This window comes from Canis lupus, chromosome 3 (genome assembly GCF_011100685.1).
Source record: "Canis lupus familiaris isolate Mischka breed German Shepherd chromosome 3, alternate assembly UU_Cfam_GSD_1.0, whole genome shotgun sequence".
NCBI classification, from domain to species: Eukaryota; Metazoa; Chordata; class Mammalia; order Carnivora; family Canidae; genus Canis; species Canis lupus.
In genome coordinates this window covers 40,119,580-40,140,481 of record NC_049224.1, presented here as the reverse complement: position 1 = coordinate 40,140,481, position 20,902 = coordinate 40,119,580, and the positions used below count along the sequence as shown (strand labels likewise).

At 48.2% G+C, this 20,902-nt stretch overlaps 1 protein-coding gene across 2 annotated transcripts in view; it reads right to left on the bottom strand.

The window, feature by feature from the left end:
- Positions 1–8,433: 8,433 nt before the first annotated feature.
- PCSK6 (proprotein convertase subtilisin/kexin type 6) overlaps positions 8,434–20,902 on the bottom strand; it is a 185,269-nt gene continuing 172,800 nt past the window's right edge. For both annotated transcript variants that reach the window (XM_038532633.1, XM_038532634.1), the window contains 3 exons: positions 16,335–16,464; positions 11,606–11,718; positions 8,434–9,933 (listed from right to left, as the gene is read on the bottom strand). In XM_038532633.1, coding sequence (XP_038388561.1) covers positions 9,836–9,933; positions 11,606–11,718; positions 16,335–16,464 — 341 coding nt within the window. In that variant the 3' untranslated portion in view covers positions 8,434–9,835. The remainder of the gene's footprint in view (positions 9,934–11,605; positions 11,719–16,334; positions 16,465–20,902) is intronic.

Below are 20,902 nucleotides of genomic sequence, written 5' to 3'. Positions count from 1 at the left end.
CCTGGTGTCTTTGGTTTTGTGTTATAACTGGAATCCGTCCCAGGTTGCATCCAGCAATGGTTTGTTTACTTTTCGCTGCTGTGCAGAATCCCATGGTATATCTCAGACCACAATTTAGCCATTCTGCTGTTGATGGACATTAGGATCGTTTTGTCGTGGGGCTGTTCCGAATACCGCTATGCATTTTTGTTGTACGTGGATCCAATGCACACGTGTCCAAGTTTCTCCAGGAGTAGAGCTTCTGGGCATAGGGTATACTATCATCAATAAGTAATGCCTAACAGGCCAAGAGGCTGAAATAATACTAATATACATACTCTAGCTGTGTGCAAGAGGGTTTCCATCACTTCCAACCTCAGCCCCTTTAGTATTGCCAGTATAACTGTGGGGACTGGGGTGCATGGGTGGCCCAGTTGGCTAAGCGTGGGACTCTGGATTTCTGCTCAGGTCATGATCTCGGGTAGTGGAATGGAGCACGACCATTGGGCTCAGCCAGGAGCCTGCTTGGGATTCTCTCTCCCTCTCCCTCTGCTCCTCCCTGTGCATGCAAATTCTCTTTCAAATAATAGTAGGGCAGCCCTGGTGGCTCAGCGGTTTAGCGCCGCCTTCAGCCCAGGACGAGATCCTGGAGACCCAGGATCAGGTCCCACATCAGGCTCCCTGAATGGAGCCTGCTTCTCCCTCTGCCTGTGTCTCTGCCTCTCTGTGTGTGTGTCTCTCATGAATAAATAAAGTCTTTAAAAAATAAAATAATAATAATAAAAACAAATAATATTAGTATAAAAAATAATTATGGGGATTCTTATGGATGTGTTGCACTATTGTTTTGATTAGCTTGTCTCTAATAACTAATGAAGTTGAGGACCTTGTCATGTATGGTGTCTATTCAGGTATCTTTTGCAAAGTGCCCATTCAAGTCTGTGGTCCGTTTTCTTTTCTTACTGGATTGTCTGACTTTTTTTTATTGATTAATGGGATTTCTTTATGTATGCTGGATGTGAGCACACTCTGAGGCCTCCTTTTGCACTTTTTTTTTTTCTTTTGGTTAAAACTGCTTAAATACAAAAGAATTTGCAGAGACCAGAAATACTGTCCTTGTACAAGTCATCAATGCAGCAAACACAAATTATAGTCCATTATGTTCTGTTTAGGATAACATCCTATTCCCTAGATCACCAAATCATAATCTGGCTGCAATTCAAATCAAAAGGCTACTAAAGTAGCTTCCTCAACCCATTTTGCAGTGAGAACAAGGTTTCAAATGGTCCAGTTCAAGAGGAGTTCTCAGAGGAAAAGCTTAGCTCAGAAAGCCCTACGCATTGACTATCTTTTGTCCTCTTTTGTTGGGACAAAGTTTCACTGTGGTCATGTAGTCTGGGACAGAAAAAATTTTTCTGCTTACAGGCCTTTCCACTCTTTTTTTTTTTTTAAGATTTTATTTATTTATTCATGAGAGACCTAGAGAGAGACAGAGAGGCAGAGACACAGGCAGAGGGAGAAGCAGACTCCGTGCAGGGAGCCCGACGTGGGACTCGATCCTGCGACTCCAGGATCAGGTCCTGGGCTGAAGGCGGCGCTAAACCTCTGAGCCACCCCAGGCTGCCTGGCCTTTCCACTCTTAATGGTATTGTTTGATGACTGGAAGTTTCTAATTTTTATGTAATTCAATTCATCTTTTCCTTTCTGGTTAGAGGGTTGTATGTCTGTACATGTGCCCCCAAATATTTTGTTGCTGTTGTCTACTGGAGGCTTAATTGTTTTACCTTTCACACGTAGCTCTACCATCCCCCAGAATTCATTCCTTTTGAAATTTTTATTGAATTATGATATACTCACAGCAGAAGGCAAACCAAGCACACCCAAGTAACTGGCATCCGGATCAAGAACAGGACATTGCCACATTTGAGAAACTCCCTTCTTGTCCTTTTAGTCACACTCTTGCCCTAGTGGTAACCACGTCTTGCATAGATTGGTTTTGCTTAATTTTATATTTATGCAAATAAAATTGTGCCTTATGTATCTCTTGCTTAACATTGTGTTAGTTGTAGTTAACTTATTTTCATTGTTATATAGTATTTTGTTGTGTGAATATTCCAATTTATCCATTCTGCTGTTGATGAACATTTGGGTAATTTCCAGTTTGAACAATTAAAAATAGTACACCTATTATAATAGTGCACCTATGAATACAGCACCTATGAATACATATGCTAATACATACATGGAAATGGATTTGCTGGATCATAGGGTTAACTTACATTCACCTTAAGTTGATTCTTACTAGTTATCCTAAGTGGTTGTACTAATTTACACTCATTAACATTTGATAGTGTCTGTCTTTTTAATTTTGGCTATTCTGGTGGGTCAGCAATGGTATTGCATTGTGGTTTTAATTGTATTTTCTTAAGTACTAACACAATTGAGAACTTTAAAAAAAAATATTGTCCATTTAGATCACTGCTATTTGAAATGTCTGTTTAAGTGTTTTGCACATTTTTCTATTGGGCTGTTCTTTTTGCTGATTTGCAGATTTTTATATTTTTTGGATATGAGTTCTCGTAAGATATATGTGTAGTGAATATGTTCCCCCTCTCTGTGACTTGCCTTTTCTTAATGGTGTCTTTTGATGAACAGAAGTTCTTAATTTTTTTTTAAATTCTTTATTTACTTAACAGAAGGAGAGAGCACAAACAGGGGGAGCGGCAGAGGGAGGAGGAGAAGCAGGCTCCCCTCTGAGCAGGGAGTCCAACATGGGGCTTGATCCCTGGGTCCTGGGATCATGACCAGAGTCAAAGGCAGATGCTTTGACTGAGCCACCCAGGCATTCCTGGAAGTTCTTAATTTTAATGTATAATTTATGAACTTTTCCTTATGTAGTTCATGTTCTTTTTAGTCCTCTTTAAGAAATTTGCCCACCCCCAACTCATGAATATTTTCTTCTAAAAGTTTTGTTGTTTCACCTTTCACATTTGGATTTGCAGTATGTCTGGAATAGACATTTGTGTATGGTCTGGGGTAGGGATCAAGATATCTTTTTTCCCCATATGGATATTCATTTGATTCAGTATCATTTATTGAAAAGACCAACCCTTACCCACTGTTCTGCAGTAACTTTTTTCAAAAATTAAGTGTCCAAATATGTGAAGGTCTGCTTCTGGACTAGCTATTCTAGTCCATGGGTTTGGTTGCTTATTCTGGCATAATATCGTACTGTCACTTAAAAACTTGGTATTTGGGACACCTGGGTGGCTCAGCAGTTGAGCATCTGCCTTTGGCTCAGGGCATGATCCTGGGATCCAGGATCAAGTCCCACATCGGGCTCCTTGCAGGGAGCCTGTTTCTCCCTCTGCCTGTATCTCTGCCTCTCTCTGTGTGTCTCTCATGAATAAATACATAAAATCTTTAAAAAAAAAAAAAAAACTTGATATTTGCCTTTAAAAAGGCTTACACCTTTTTTTTTTAAAGATCCTCAAGTCTTGGTTGTTCTTGTCCTTTGCTTTTTAGTATACATTTTAGGTCAATTTTGCATCCAGGAAAGAACACATGCTTTGATTTATATTATATTGGATTTGTAGATAAGTTTGGAGAATTAATATCTTTACAGTATTGAGTATTCCAATCCATGAACATGGTATAACGTTACATGAATTTAGATTTTAATTTCTTATAGTGTTTTATAGTTTTTTTGTGTGTATGTAGAGGTCTTATCCATCTTTTATTAGACCTAGGTATATAATAGTTTTTGCTGCTGTTATAAACATCAAAAAGCTAAAGAAGCACCAGAAACTGAAAAAAAACAAAACAAAACAAACAAACAAACAAAAAAACAAATCCCATGTTCTAATTATTCAATGTGAGACACTGAAATACAATTTCAACAATTTCTAGTTGAAATACAGTTAATAGGGATCCCTGGGTGGCGCAGCGGTTTGGCGCCTGCCTTTGGCCCGGGGCGCGATCCTGGAGACCCGGGATCGAATCCCATGTCAGGCTCCTTGCATGGAGCCTGCTTCTCCCTCTGCCTATGTCTCTGTCTCTCTCTGTGACTATCATAAATAAATAAAATTTAAAAAAAAAAATACAGTTAATACTAACATTGTATCCAGCAATTTTACTAAACTCACATATTAATTCTAATGATTCATAACCATTCTTTTGGGTTTTCTGTGTACATACCATGCTGAGAATAATGATAGTTTTATTTCTTTCCAATTTTTATATTAGTCTTTTCTTTTTTTAAGATTTTATTTATTTTTCATGAGAGACACACACAGAAAAAGAGAGGCAGAGACACAGGCAGAGGGAGAAGCCGACTCCGTACAGGGAGCCCGACATGGAACTCGATCCTGGATCTCCAGGATCATGCCCTGGGCTGAAGGTGGCGCTAAACCGCTGAGCCACCCAGGCTGCCCTATATCAGTCTTTTCTTTATTTTTTGTGTAGTTTCACTGGCTGGGATCTTCAGCATGATGTTGTGGGCAATGCTAGAAGCAGACATCCTTAACAGGCTGGGGTGAGGAGAGGTGGGGAGGAGAACCCTAATCAAGTGATCAGTGTTAGTATCACCGATAATGGGAACATATCAAAATCATGATTCACTTACTAAAAAAAAGAAAAAAAAAGAAAAAAAAATGATTCACTTACTAGAATGGGATTGGAAGAACACAGCATCACTTCTGGGAGATTCCTGTCCAAGATGCATGATCTGAATGGAAATGTGAGGAAACCTCAGATAAATACAAACTGAGGGACAGCCTACAAGTAACAGGCCGATGGTCTCAAAGTTTCCAGGTTATGAAAGTCAGGGAACTGATGAATTGTTCTAGGTTGAAAGAACCTAGAGCATGCAAAGAATGATCTAAAGCGGATCCTTTTATTAAGGGCATTTTTGGGACAATTCACAAAACTTGAATCCAGTCAGAAGATTCGATGGTAGTAATAATACATCAGTGTTAAGTTCCTGATCCTGGTGGCTATGTAGGAGAAGGTCTTTGCCTATAGGAAAATAAAGTTCATTGGAGGAAGAGGGTATCATATCAGTAACTTACTCTCAAATCGTTCAGGAAAACATTTCTTTGTACTCTATTGCCAACTTTTCTGTAATTTTACTTTGAGATTGTCTCAAAATAAAAGTTAAAATAATCCAGAACGCTTCATTCCAGAGAGAGCCACCAGGTGGAGTCCTTAGAGCAGGGAGCTAGTTTTACTTGGCCACTCTTTCTGGTTAAAGGGGGTTTAAAGGGAAATTGTAGGAGTTTCCCTCACTTCAGCAAACAGAGAGGGACATAAGTCAAACTATAGGTGGTTTTATTCATTGTACGACATCCCTATGAAGTTGAGATTACCTTTTTAAGTTTCATTTCCTTTGGGTGGGGTTTCTCAACCTCATTTGAGAGGTTGACACTTTGAGGCTAGATAATTATTTTTTGTGGGGCTGTCCTGTGCTCTGAAGGATGTTTAACACTATCCCTGGCTTCTGCTCACTAGATGCTGTACATACATCCACCAAAATGTGTGACCACCAAAAATGTCTCCAAACATTGACAAATATCCCCTAGGAGGAGGAAATCACCAACAGGTTGAGAACCACTGTTTCTGGCAACAGAATGTTCTCTGCTCTGAGCATTTAGGTTCCTCTTTGCTCAACAGATAGCCTAGAGGTATCTGATCACTCCTAGTATGGCTGGTACATAGTGTGTGTATGTGTGTGTGTGTTTGTCTGTCTGTCTGTCAGTAAAGGGGGAAGCTTTGGGTGGTGGGAACTGAACCCCAGGACCTGGGGTTCTGGCAGGTGCTCAGTGCTGTATCATGTAGGGATTCTGGTCTGTGCACAAACCACAGAGCCTGGAGTGTCAGGAAAAGCCTTGGACAAGCAGCCAGGAAGGATAAGTCCTGGGTTCAAGGAAAGAAAGCAGCAGAAAAAGCTGGCTGAGTAGGACACAGACCCCTTTCCCACAGCTGCCAGAACCCAGATGCCTCCCAGCTTAATGGGAAGAACCTTAAGATGCTGGAGGATGGCCTTGGTTTCCATCATCCCTCTTTGTTCTTATTAAAATGTCCTTTCTGGGGATCCCTGAGTGGCTCAGTGGTTGGGTGCCTGCCTTCAGCCCAGGGTGTGATCCTGGGGTCTGGGGATCCGGTCCCACGTTGGGCTCCCTGTGTGTCTCCCTCTGCCTGTGTCTCTGTGTCTCTCATGAATGAATCAATCTTTGAAAAATAATAATAATAAATAAAATAAAATAAAATGTCCTTTCTGTTTCACTTCTCCACCCCCTTCCCTTTCCATCCTCAGATCTGGACCTCCCTTGCTCCCCTCACCTGCTCCCAGGGGTCCCAGCATACTTCAAGCATTCAAACTTACAGCCCTCTTCAGCCCTATTACGGTGAGTCAAATGCAGTGGACAGCAGTCTCCCCCAAGTTCAAGTGCTCTCTATGACTGGCCATAGAGGTTTATAGAAACCTTCTGTTTTTTTCAAGTTCAATTCCTCCCTTTCTGTTATAGGTATATCTTCTTTAAAAAGTGCAACTTCCCCCAAACCTTTCAAGAGTTACAAAATATAAAGTCAGCAGTGGCCTGGGAGGGATGGAGATGCACACATGGAGACAAGGTCAGAAAACTATCATCTCCTGCAAATAAAGCCAGTTTAAAATAAATGCATCCTGGCTGGATTTGGCCAACCGTAGAATTAACTCACCCCACCCCCCCCCACAACACACACACAGAGCCAGCCTCCCTCTCTCTAAAGACAGCAAGGGAGCCACCTTGCCAGTGTGTGGCCCAGTGCAAGTCCCTTTACCTCTATGAGCCTCAGTCTACAAAACAACAGATTTAGAGATGATCCCTGACTTTATCCTATAAAACAAAATCCATAAACGTGCCTCACCCCCACTGAGTCCAAATATCCTTAAAGTCGGGCCATCTGCAAACAGGCACTTTATGCGGTCACTCCTTTTTAAAAAGGTGGTGTTTTGTCCCTACAACTTTTTTTTTTTTTTTTTAAAGATTTTACTTATTTATACATGAGAGACACACAGAGAGAGGCAGAGACATAGGCAGAGGGAGAAGCAAGCTTCCTGCGGAGAGCCCAATGGGGGGCGGGGACTGGATTACGGGACCCTGGGATCACGACCTGAGCTGAAGGCAGATGCTCAACCACTGAACCACCCAGGTGTCCCAGTCCCTAGGATTTTGTGGACAGCTTCTCAGCTTGCCACCACCCTCCACAGCCCCAGGACCAGCTGGCCAGCCACAGCAGCAAGGGGACATGCACTCTGAGGCAGCCTGGTTGGCTTCTCATAGTTGGGATCCTTTGGGAATAAAAGGAATTTGCTTCTGACTCAGTGCCCATAATGTGAGAGAGACCATTGCTCTCAATGGGAAAAGAGCTCCAGGGGCTGAAATGGTGTCCCTGCACCAGAGGTACTTAGCATTGCTGGTTTTAATTCAATTGGTTCATGGGGAAAGTTGAACCCTTACCAGTATTCTGCCCAGGTCCGAACACACTCATTCCATCACTGCCTCACACTGGCAGCTCCAGCCGATTCACACTCGTGGGGGCAGCTGTCAGCTTGTGTGGCCTACCCCACTTGCTGAGAACTGCATGTTGCTCCCTTCTTCCAGCTCTGAGGTCTCTGGAAAGCTCCCTGCTGCCATGTTCTGCTGTACAAACCGTCCTTGTGGCCACAGTCGATGGGGGCTGGGTGAACACTAACGCGAAGCAGGGTAACCATGGCCAAGAAGCAGATGCAGAAAGTTTGCTTCGGGAGTTTGATTTGTACCAGTTTCATTTGGGAGGTGTCAGTGGACTCGTTATTTGTCCGATCAGCTGGGGAGGTGAGGAGGACAGGCTATAATACTGTTACCTTTAATGCCGGTCCCAGGAGCCCCAAGGCCCAGCTGCACCCTTCCTGAATTCTAAGTTAACCCTGGATTCCTAAAACAATGCCCTTACCCACTTTTGTTTTTTTTCCTAAGTCAGTTCCAGTGAGTGCATTTCCTTTATTTGTAGCCATAAAGGCTGCAAATAAAAACCAAAAATTTGCTGGATTCCCAGCAAATACAAGCTTCTGACCTCAAAGAGCAGCCATGGTAAAAATCCCATGCAGCACAGAACCCATGGGTACAGGGATTTCAGTCACTATGCAAAAGACAAGATGTGTCCTAATTAAGTCCCACTTAGCAGAGCTGAAGAGGCATGTGGTAGGGGCTGTGGAGGACGACCCCTTGACAATGAAGGGCATCTCTGTCTCCAGCCCCTCCACCCAACCAGGCTTTGGTGGCCTGAAGAAGGCCGGTTACCAAAAGATTCCCTGGGGCTGGAGCTCTGGGATTTCCCCCCTGACTTCATCACATGAACATTCGCTAACATGAGCTAAAGCTCTTCGGCTTAATGGCATCAAAGAGATCCAAAACCATAAAAAAAGCCATTTCACACTTTGGTCAACACCCACGTTTATTAATTGTTTAATTGTTATGCCTTGGAAAGAAATACGGGCTTCTTTGTCATGGGATGTTAACTCTTTTATTAACAGGGTTAACATTGTATTTGCTTTGTGGATTTCTCTTTTGAAGTTGTGGATTCAATAAACAACAGCTGGGCTTCCTCAGCTCCTAGGGGACAAGGCAAATGCATTACAGTCATAGAGGGGAGCAGGACAAAATGGAGAACAAGCTTGAAAAAATTTAAGGCAAATGTCACTCCCATAGTCAAGGGAACTGATCAAGCAGGTCTGCATTTCAATGAAAATATATGAAATATTTGTCAAAATAATTAACATCGGTAAAAATTAGAACATGTAGCTTATAAAATGCCTACACAGGTTTGGCAGAAATAGACCCAACTGTGTCATTAGGCTCATAGTACATACAGACACAGGACCATCCACCTTAAGAGCAAGTCTCCCGGTGAGCAGAGGCCAAGCATATTTCAAAAGCAATTCCACAAAATGGGCAGTGATCAGATTAATGATTCAAGGGCTGGGGTTCTATTTTGGTAAGAGGAATTGCTTAAGTCACTGGGGCTCCTTTTGGCTGGCCCCCAGGATGCCCCTGGAGCCCTCCTCAGAAGGTTTTGCATCAGGTAGAAGGTGATCATTTGGACCAGGAGACCCCTGGAAACATGACAGAACATGGTGACAACGGGCACTTGGCGGGACAGTGCGGTGGAGAAAGGAAGGCTCTTCCCATCCAGGTTTGGAATCGGATATTCTAAGACATCGCTGCAATTCCAGAAGTTGCTGACTATGTAGAAATAGATGCTCCATCCTCAGTGGTCATGTATTTTACGCCCCCCAGTCTATTCTATTTACAGTCTGACCAAACCATCCCCAGGCCCCTCTGTGGCAGGAGGGGGTGGGTGGGGAGCAGATGCACGCTTGCCCAGGGCACCCCGTGTGGGGACTGCCCTGGCCTGGCAGGGGAGATTCACGGAGGCTGTACAAAAGCACGGGGAAGAGAGTGATGTGTGAAGCCAAGCATCTTGCCTTTCTGCTTTGGTCTTGAAGATTCAATAAACTTACGGTCCCAGACGCTGCTCCAGAGCTGGAGCTGTGGATTCCTGGAATTCACGTCGTTCCTATTTGGGGTTTGCCAGAAGAACAGAGCCAGCAAGCAGAGTTCGAGAGGCTATCGCTGTTTGAGGGGCATCTCCTTAAGGCCCACCCCCCACCCAGACCGGGTGCTGGGAGATGCCTCAGAAGGACTTTGCTTGCAGGGAGATCAAGCTGTCAGATGCAGGGTCCCCCTGAAACAGGCTCTGGCTGACAGTCTGGAGAAAAGGCGGGTGAACAGATGGACAGGAGGGGCCCTGCCCTCTGCAGTCGGCTGGGGGACTCCTACCCCGCCAGGAGGCACGTGCGGCAGCAGAACTGAATGAACAGCTTCCGTTCACAGAGCCGGTTGGACTTCACCATCTCGCAGAACGTCTCGTCAGCTGGGGATCCCCCAGGAAAGAGAGAGGAGGGACAGATCAGACTTCGGGGCTTGTTAAGATTGTTCCAACCAGCCCATTTCACTGAGCCCCCTAAGGTGGGCTGGGTGGGGGTTCCCAGAGAAGGTAGGGGCAGCAGCCAGGGTGGCCCTCGCCGTCCTCCCATGACATGTGTAGCCTGGTTTGGCAGAGGGGCCCCGGCTATGGACAAGGGGGGACTCGAGGCAGCATGGAGGGTGGAGGTGGCTACACCAGCCTGGCCTCAGTGCTCCTGCGCATCTGTCTTTCCAGATAACTGTGGTGGTGGCCAACTTAGGAGAAAAACTCTGGGGCCGGGGGAGGGTAGGAGGGCAGGCATGGAAGGGACAGGCATGGAGGCTGCTCCTGTGTCCCAGAAGAACCCCAAACCTAATGAGATAGGAGGAAAAGAGTTGTCAAGGTTAATGCAAAAGAGGAGGGGAAGAGGGATGGAGGCCAGCCCATCCCACCTGGCTGCTGGCATTTGAAGATGCCCTGGCATTGATGATGGGACCTGGGAGACCCTCCTGTGACCACCCCCACTTTTTTGGGCTGGCTAGATAACCTGAGTAGGTGTCATCCTAAAGAGGGAGCTTCCTAGCCTTTGAGAGCACACAATTCTGCAAACCAAAAAGAAATGACCAAACAGCAAGGCAAGGAGGCCACACTGAGGCCTCTGGGGCATGCTGGGTTTGTGCGCTGCCAGGCCGGGCCAGCAACAGCTCCACGGGACCGCCTGCTTTCTCTCCTGCGTGTAAGCTCACAATGCCCAGAGCCGGCCTGCCCTGTTCCTCCCAGCGCCTTGCTGAGCACGGAGTCTTCCTGCCACAGCATGGCTGCTCACAGCTCCCACCCCGCTGTCCAGGCCAGAGCCCTCTGCCTGGAGCTGCCAACCTGGTCTCTGGTCTCCCTCAGGAGTTCATGTCCTCGCAGCCCTTCCTGGTCTCCAGTGGACCTAGGGAACCAGGGCTCATCCACAGCACTGATGTTGGGCTTCCCTGTGGGATGTGGGGGCCTCGACTCTGGGCTCTGAGGCTGAGACCCCTCAGGCCTCCTCCTGGCTTTGATCCCCAAGGTTGGGCCTCTCCTATTATTATTATTATTATTATTATTATTATTTTAAAGATTTTATTTATTCATTCATGAGAGACACAGAGAGAGAGAGAGGCAGAGACACAGGTAGAGAGACACACAGGCTTCCATGCAGGGAGCCCGACGTTGAGACTCGATCCCGGGACTCCAGATCAGGCCCTGGGCCGAAGGCAGAGCCAAACCGCCGAGCCACCCGGGCTGCCCCGGCCTCCCCTAAGAGAACTCACATGCCCAGACCACAAGGGCTTATGGAATGAGAGGGAACAGTATAAGAACAAAATCAGTCTTCTGAGTCACCCAACAAATAGACCAGCAGTGGCTTGGTGGCCAGGATGCCTCCCTGGTCAACGTGAGAGGCGTAAAGGGACAGGAGGAAGATGAGAGGTGTCCCCGATGGTCACCCAGAGGAGTGGCCAGCACACCCGTTCAGAGGGACTGCTGTCCCTGCATCTCCTTTTCCTTTCTCTTTGAGCCAGAAGCCAGTGAGCTGAGCACCTCCAAGGACAGCCCCGAGGTCAACCCAGGTGCATCCCCTGGCCCGCCCTGCCTCCCCCGCGGTGCTCACCGTTGCTGCACGTGTGGTTGGTGATGCAAGTGTTCCCCAACAATGTGAAGCCCACCTTACACCTGCTACACTTCCTGCTGGAGCCTTCACAGCTCAGGCAGCTCTCGTCACACCTGTGGGAGGACAGAGGTTCAACAGCTGCTACTTGGGGAAGGGGCCTGACTGACTGCTCCGGGCACCCCTCCTGGAGCCTCCCTGCCCTCCTGCATTGCACCCGCCCTGCAACTGCATCCATCGTGATGGCTTGAGACCCCAGCCAAGCGTCTGCACATCCTTCCTCCCGTCTGAATGCACTATTGCCCTGGGAGGGTGAAGACCATCAGGGCCCTTCAGCAGGAACATGCCCAAGGGCAGCAGGCAGGCCCAGGTCCCTGTGGCTTCCTGTGGCTCCCTGTGGCTCACCAGGACACCTTCTTGGGACACTGTGGCACCCACTCCACAGGTGGTTCCTCAAGCAGTACCAGCACATGCACCCTTGGACAGCTGCCCAGCTCTGATGGCTACAAGGTTGGGACTCAGGGATCGGGTGGGGGCAGACTTGATCCTGAAGTTGGCCTGGGGGACTGCTGTTGCCCATCAGGCTGAGCATCCTTCACAGTGATACCAGTCTCCCCACAGGGCAGGTGGGCAGGGTGAGGCTTTTCCAGTTCCTGCCCCAGAAATGGGACCCAGGGCTCTTTCTAATGAAGAGTACTGTGACCTCAGGGGAGGGTCGGCACACAAGCCGGCAAGCTACATCCAGCAGTTTTACTGGAACAGTGACTTGCTCAACTATATATCATCTGTGGCTGCTCCTATGATGGCAGAACTGAATAGTCGTGATGGAGACCACAAGGCCTGCCACGCCCAGACTACTTACCACCAAGCCCTCTACAGAGAGAGCTTGCCATCTCTGCCTCAGGGCTTGCATCTTCACCTCACCCCCTCTGGTGGGCTGTACCTGCTGCCTTTTCGGAGTCCAGCTCCTGGTGACTGGGTCTCACCGGGCCCTAGCCAGCCATCCACCTTTCCCCCGCCCCCCATGCCAGCTGCGGCCAGAGCAGGCCCTGGAGGTGGCGCTCACACAGGGTGGGAGGTGCATCTGGAGCAGAAACCTGGCTCTGAGGACTCCTGCATCTGCCTTGTGTGGCCAGTTCTTTGCACAGGACATATGCCACCTGCCTAGTCAGTGACTAAATGTCATCAACAAGGCTCCTGTAGACTTCTCCTCAAAGCAGCCTTCTGCTGGGTTCTGATTTCACCTGTGATTCTGCCTGTGTGGAGTACCTGGTGGGTCACGCCCTCGGCCTGGATGAGAGGGGGGTTTTATTCTACTAGTGCAGGGTGCCCCCAAACGAGTTCAGGCCCATAGTCTATACTCATAAATGGGTAAATCCCACGGGCAAACTTGTCCTTCTCATGTCTTTCTCCTATAGCGAGAGCCTGGCCACTACCCCCATATAACCTGGAGGGGAGGGTGGGGCCTGCTGTGTTGGGACCCTGGTTCTGTGCACTTTGGGGAAACCACTAGGGTCTGGTCCATCCTGCTGTACCTTCTGGTGGCCCAGCCACAGATCCCTGGTGTCACAGCACAAGGGATGACTTCCCTTGGGGATCTCTGGCTTCTTCAGATCACCCCTATAGGACCAGAACTAGGGCCTAGCCTAACTATTCAATGGGAGGAGGTGGGGGTCAGTCATCCCAAAGCCTGGGGGCCAGTACTTCCAGGCCGTGGCCACGGGCTGCTTCGATGCAACACTGAGTGGAGCACGCCAAGGTAGAGGACCACCTGCATACAGCTTACCTTCTCCAAATATAAGTTCACCAAGCTCGGGGGGCTCCCTTCTAGCCCCAAGTGGGAATGCAGGTATGTCAGTTTTATATGGCTGTGTAACACACTAACACAAACCTGGCAGCTTAACACAAACACCATTCAGGATCTTCCAGTTCGACAGGCAGAGCCCTGGGCAGGCTCTGAGTAGCTCCCTGCTCAGGGTCTTATGAGGCCCAGGTCAAGGAGTCAGCTTGGCCTGGCCTTGGATGTGGAGGCCCCAGCTCAGGGGAAGAATTGGAAGAATCCAGCATTATGCTGCTCCCAGGGAGGAATGATACCCCTCCAGGTGACACCCCGCCCCCCCCCGCCCACAATTGCCTTGAGGTCCTTGCTTCTCTGAAAGACCCTCTTGGCTCCTTTCTGCCCTGCAGAAAGGCAGGGAGGGGGCTTTCCAAACATCTCTGGTTCTGTCACTTTCTATGGTACCTACATCCCCCACAAAACACCATGGCAACTTTGCCCTGCCAAAATCTGGAAGGACAGGCATGCCCACTGCAGCCCCTCTTCCATGGCAAGGACCATGTCCTCTTCTTTCTTTTTGCCTTCCTGCTGTTCTGGGTGACAGACAGCAAGTCTTGTCACATTTCAGTCTGGGCACAGAATAAAGCAGAAGGCATGCCTGAAGTCTCTGCCCTGGTGATCACCTGGGAGGGGTGGAGAGAGCAGAGAATAGTGGGGAGGACCGGGGGAATGAGAGGCTAGCTTACCCCTCAGGCAAGTGCCCCACCGAATTGCTGTCTTCAGAGAGGTCCTTGCTCCCTCTTCTGGGTCCTCTTACTAAGCTTTGGGGGTCTCCAGTGCCTCTTTTGAGATCTTTGTCATGGACTGTTTTACACTTTGGGCCTCAGCTCCACCAGTCTTCTAGGCATCCTGGTTGCCGACCCAGCAGGCCTGAGTCCCAGCCTGGCTTTTCCACAGAGCTGCCCCAGGCCTGCCAGCAGGGGCTTGCCACGGCACTACTCAGCATCCTAAGGCCCGGAGGAGGCCAAACCCAAAAGCTGCTGCTGTCTGAGTGGGGAGAGGCCCTGCAAAACCAAGCAGACCAAGACTATTCTTCCTAAAGGAGGAATCCACACAGAAGGGGTCTTCGGAGCCAGGGGACTCTAAAGACAGAAGCTTCCTAAAGGCTGACATTTTACCACCTCAGGGCCTTGGGCAGGGCTCCTCCTGGGTATAGCCCCAGTACTGGCCTCCCCTCTCTAACTGAAAGCTTTTCCTCCTGTGGAGGTAAGCACCCAGGAAGCTGCTGTCCTCTGATGTCCAGGAGGAGCTTGGGGGGCTGCCTACCTCCTGCCTTCTAGGCTAGGGAGGCCATAGTTTCTAGGTACCCCGCAGGGGGCTGGGGGCCACGTTCATGGGGATGCCCAACATCCTGTGGGAACCTGGGCGTCTGACAAACGAAAGTGATTATCACTTTCATTCCACACACTTCCTGGGCTGCTGTTCTTAGTACAATTACCCTTGAACCAGTGGGGCTGGTTAAAATGAAACACTTACTTCAGACACACATGCCGAGGACCCTATGCAGGACTCAGCAAGGCTGGGTGAAGGTGGCAAGTTTCCTATTTCAAATCAGCTCAAAAGAGGGGGCTGATGCCTGCACAGATACGTAAATCCCTCAGGACCTTCTTTTGTGAGTCAAAAAAGTGCCAGGATTTGGTCTCTCATGGGCTGACTATGGGGTTTTGTTTGTTTGTTTGCTTGTTTTTGTCTTAAGAGAATAAATTGGAACCCAGAGCAGGTCTCAAACAGCCTGGGGAGGCAACCCCACCACCGGTCCCCAGCCAAGAGGAAGACAGGGCAAGGTCTCCCTAGCCCTGTTGTAATATGTGCCTCCAGGGCTCCCTTGTTTTGAATCTGTTTCAGAAGGAAGGCCCCTCCCCCAGCCCCACAATCATTATCATCAAGGCCACCTTGCAACATCTCATTATTGCTCTTACCCTGAACGAGACAGGCTGCCCTGCCTGTCCTGGGATTTAGGTTATGAAGTCCTGAGGTAAGGCAATAAATATTCAGCAAGACAAGAGGACACCCCCAAACAAATGGCTTCTTCTTTTCACTGCTCACGTCCAATGAGAAAGGGAAGGAATGCCACAGGGTTGGAAACCACCACACAAGAATGGTGCACGACGCAGACACATATGGGAAAGGAGAGAGGAGTTACAGTGTATGTTCACTGGCTGCACAGGGAATAATTTTAGAATGAGGACATCATCTGAACCTAAATTTTCTCTATCTAATGTAAAATAAAAAAAAGAAAACAACAACAACAACAACACATGGTTTCCTTAATAACCACCAGTGTGAAGGGTTCCTGGGCTGTGGCACAGAGAGCTCCTGTGGACTTGGCTATGAGGGTGCAAGTACCGCCAGGAAGGCACCTGTGTTTCTGCTTCCTGTCCCATGCCTGGCACTCAAAACTTATTAAATGAACAAAGGAATGAAAGCCACCAACAAATTGTGACCTTGGCCATCACCAACTGCAGAGGTCTCCTCCGTCATAAATGGGTCCCAGTACCCCCACCGTACCTGCTGCAACCTCTGCTGTGGCGTGATGTGGCACCCTCCCCCAGCCCCAGGGAAGAGGCCATCAGACTTGGCCCTCTGGCTGTTCCTTTGCTGGCAGAGGCAACCACCATTGTCTGGCAACTTTTATTTTTAAAGATTTATTCATTTATTTGAGAAAAAGGGAGAGAAAGAGAGAGCATGAGTGGGGGGGGGGGCAGAGGGAGAGGGAGAGAGAGGATCTCAAGCAGACTCCCTGCTGAGCATGAGACTCAGTGTCACAACCCTGAGACCATGACCTGAGCTTAAATCAAGAATTGGATGCTTCACCAACTGAGCCACCCAGGCGCCCCATCCATTTCCCAGCAATCTTGGTCCGAGCCAGGAAGACCATCTGAAAGGATTACATACCTTCGGCACACTTTGTGGGGCAAGCCCGGCATCTCCTCTGGGTAGAAACCTTCACCACAGGCCGGCACACATTTCCAGTCTTGGAAGTGGAAGTTTGCCGCACAGTGTATACATTCTTCTCTGCTGGGCCCTGGGGGGTTCAGGGATAGAAGCAGATGTCAGGGACCATCCACCTGTTAACACGCTCCGAGCCTGCCACAGTGCCCTGGGGATCTGGGGTATGCTTCAGACACCCCATGTCCACCACTATAGCTAGGGGTCCCAGGTGTCCACCCTATGCCTGCACTGGGCCATCCTTGCCCACATCCCCATTCCATAGGGAGGGATACAGAGATGTGAGCCAAGCTGAGCCTGCTTCCCACTGCCTGTGCCACGTCTGATGGCCCTGATTCCAAATGCTTCCTTGCCCACTTCTTTTTGCTAGAGGCAACCATGTGTGGCTCGGAACAGTTAAAATACGGCTGCACCAAACTGAGACATCGTGCAAGCACAGAATATATACATACTGGATTCCAAACAGTGTAGAAACAGGATAGAAAACTGCTTGTTTATTTTTTATGTTGACTATATGTTGAAATGATAGTATTTTAGGTACACTGGATTAAATAAGATGTTATTATACTTATTTCTGCCTATTTCTGTAGGAAATTTACAGTTGTATCAGTGGCTTACATTGGCAGTTTGCATATTTCTTTTGGGCAGATCACCACTGTAGGATGTGGGAAAAGTGACAGAAGGGATATTGGGGGGGGATGGTGTTGACAAGTAGTTGGTGTGGATAACCAGGACGACAGATAACAAACAACTAAGGGCTTACGGAGTGGGGGTAGCAACTCAAAGAGACAAAACCTCCAAATGAAGGCCCAAGAGTCAAGAGGGAGAACCACGTGGTTCTCATCAGCCTGAGGCAGACATTGGTCTAGAATGAAGAAACTGTGCTGTCTGCTTGCCTACCTGTCCATTTGTTCATTCATTCATTTAACAGCAAGTAAGCGCTGGTGTCTACTCTGTATAGACTCCTCTTCTCCTCTACTCTGAGGAGCACCCAATGGGACATCAGAGAGAGCAGCGATGTGGCCGCTGGCTGATAGCTTAGGGGGTTGAATAGGGGGAAGAAGTCATCTTAGATGCTTAGGTGATCACAGTCCCTTGCTAAACTTCTTCCTCTAATTTCGCTATGGTCTTGGCTGAGGCCTGGCAGCTAAGGCAGTGATATCTGGCTCTCTTCCTGGAATAGCTTCTGGACTTGGCAGGGGCCTCTTGGCTGTGTCAAGGGAAGATTCCCTTGCAGACAGGGGTCTGTCTGCAAAGTGGTTTCACCAGCCCCAATGCTCGGTGCTCTGGCGGCTGGTTTTATCTCTCAGAACCACAATGTTAGGCTTGCAAGGGAATTCTGAGCTCATCTAGCATTGTGAGTGGGATGCAGAAGCAGGAACCCTTAGGGGTCATGGAGCCTCTGTAATGAACAGCTGCCCACCCACCCATAGCCTCCATATGGGATGTCCTCCTTCCTTCACTGTGATGCCCCACAAATGTGTAGGGTTTCTGTCCAGTTTATGTTGTTCTAGATGCAAGATCGCTCCTGTGCTTTGGCCACCCCTCCATCATTTATCTCCAGACAGCATCCAGGATTGGCCATTTGGCCTTTGGAAACCCAGGGCCTCAGGAGCTGTGTGGTCCCTGTGGCCTGTCTCCACTGGGGCCTTCCCTGCTGAATCCTGTTACTCACATTGCCCTGCCTTGGCCACTAGGGTCCTCAATGTCTAGGAAAGAATACTAGTTCGTATTTGTACAGTTGACCCTTGACCCAACACACAGGTTGGGGCACTAACCCCTCCATGATGTTGAAAATCTACATATAATTTTGGATTCCCCCAAAACTTAACTACTAATAGCCTACTGTTGACCAGAAGCCTTTCCGATAATATTAAGAGTCAATTACCACGTATTGTGTATGTTATGTGTAGTACAGGCTGCATTCTTACAATAAAGTCAGCTGGAGGAAAGAAAATGTTATTTAGAAAATAATAAGAAGAGAAAATACATTTACCATACTGTATTTATAGAAAAAAAATCAACATATAAGTGGACCCATGCAGGTCAAACCCACATTGTTCAAGGGTCAATTGTACTTAGTTAGAAGTTCAACGTATTAAACTGTAAAGCAATGAATCATATTCAGCTGGGGAAGAGGAAAAAAGTTCTGTAAACAGATGGTGGTGAGGTGCAACGCAAATGTACTTAATGCCACTGACGTGTACACTTAAAAACGGTTAATCTGGTAAAACTTGATGTTTATGGATATTTTGCTGCAATTAAAAAAACCTAATTAAACACAAATTTTCGGGCAGCCCCGGTGGCTCAGCGGTTTAGCGCCCCCTTCAGTCCAGGGCGTGATCCCAGAGACCTGGGGTCAAGTCCCATGCCTGCTCCTCCCTCTGCCTGTGTCTCAGCCTCTCTCTCTCTCTCTCTGGGTCTCTCATGAATAAATAAATAAAATCTTTTTTAAAAACACACACACACACACACACACACACACACACACACACATTTTTCTGGACAAACTATTTTCACAATTACCAAAAACTATGAACTTTATAACCCAAAGTCTCTTAAGGATTCTGGCAAATCCCAAGTCTTTACAGGCTTCAGACACTTGAACAGCACCCATAGATCCTAACTTTAACAGCAGGATGGGTTTTGCTTATTCGGGACTCGATACATCATTTGTGGGGCTGACTGCAAAGTGAACATGAGGGGTACTTGCTCAAAAGGCAGAAGAATGTGCCATAAAGGGTACTGATATAACATGCTTTCCTTGCTTCTGCAATCTCTCTATGCAGCTGTCGTGATGCTTTTATTTTATTTTTTATTTTTTTAATATTTTGTTTATTTATTCATAGAGACAGAGAGAGAGAGGCAGAGGGAGAAGCAGGCATCATACAGAGAGCCTGATGTGGGACTCGATCCAGGGTCTACCAGGATCACGCCCTGGGCTGCAGGCGGCGCTTAACCGCTGCGCCACCGGGGCTGCCCTGTTGTGATGCTTTTATCTGCTATTTCAAGCCTTTCTCCCTTGGGCAGAGGCCTGAGGAAGGGATGCCCAAGGTAAGGGCCGACCCTCACAACGACATGGGGTGCCACCCCTCAGCTCATCAGGCATATGCTTTATCCGCTGCTCAGTGCTGACCAATGTGCCATGCCCCAGCTGGGGACAAGTTGAACCAGGTACCTCTCTGTCCCAAAGGTCCTTTACAGCAACCCACAGCTATCAGGCAACTCCAACGAGTCACATCCTCTGTACCAAGACGCTGGGTATGTGGACCAGGAAATTGGCAAGATGCTTATTTCCAGCCAGTCGCCCACCAAATGCCCTGGGGCACTGCCAGTCCCGGATGGAGACATGCCACCAGGCCCACTCTACACTTGTACCCGACCACAACCCTGCCCATGACCATGTCCAGGCCCCTGTCCTAGGGATGGGCAGCAGTAATCACTGACTGGGGGCAGGGAGGGGAAGGCTCAGTGGGCGAGGCCCTTAAGGGGGTGGAATGCTGACAACAGCTACTTCAGACACAAACATCTGATGTGGAGCAAAAAACCTCCAGGCAACTCAGAGCTGAGAAGTGGGGGGTGGACGCATGCAACTCAGGAGCTTAGGAAGAAGCCAGGCAGGCAGGCACAGGGAGGAAGAGAGGGCCACCCCACCCCCTCCTGCCAAGACAGCCTTAGACCTGCACACCATTGAATTAAATGCCTGAAGTGACAGAGCAGCCACTGGGTTGAGATGAGAGAAACTGAGCAACTCTGTAAAGCTGTTTGCAACAGGCTGTCTGGGGATGTGGTAAACGAAAATTGAATTATTGAAATCAAAAGCATTGTAAAGGCACATTTCTGAATTTTACGGATTTGAGTGACTATGAAATTTAAATAAGTAACATTAGCCATGCTCCTTAATCAACCTGGGGTAAACAAGAAGACAAAGGAAACAAAGAATAAAAACGAGAGCAAAAGAGTAAGAGGGCAAAGGGCTAGGAAAAACAACTGAACTGCTGGTGGCTGAGAATGCTTCCAAATGCAGAGCTCCTGCTCCCGTGGGCTTGTCCCAGGAGGGCATCACAGGAAGGCACAGCTCCTGTAGGCTTTGGGGGCACTGGCCTTTGCCACAGCCCCACTTCCTCTGGCACGGCCATGCCTAGGAAGCACAGCCTGCCCACAGGGGGCTCACGTGGCCACAGGGGATGGGGTGGGGGTGGGGGGGCAGGTGGGGGAGGCTGTGCCACTCCTGCCAAGTGCTGGATCAAGAGGGAGGGTCAAGAGAAGACTTCACCTAAAATGTATCCAAGCCCACAAACTCATAATGCACTTCAACATCTAATGCAAATAACTCTGCAAACAGGAAACCCCATAAAACGAACACATTCTCTGCTCTTCTGCATAAAAACGGTGCCTGGGAGACATCTGTGCTATAATCTTTGTAGGAAATTATAATACACATAAAACTGTTTATAGAAGTCTTTTCCTCTTTGAATAAAATGTTCCAAATAAGTGAAGTTAGGTACAAAGAA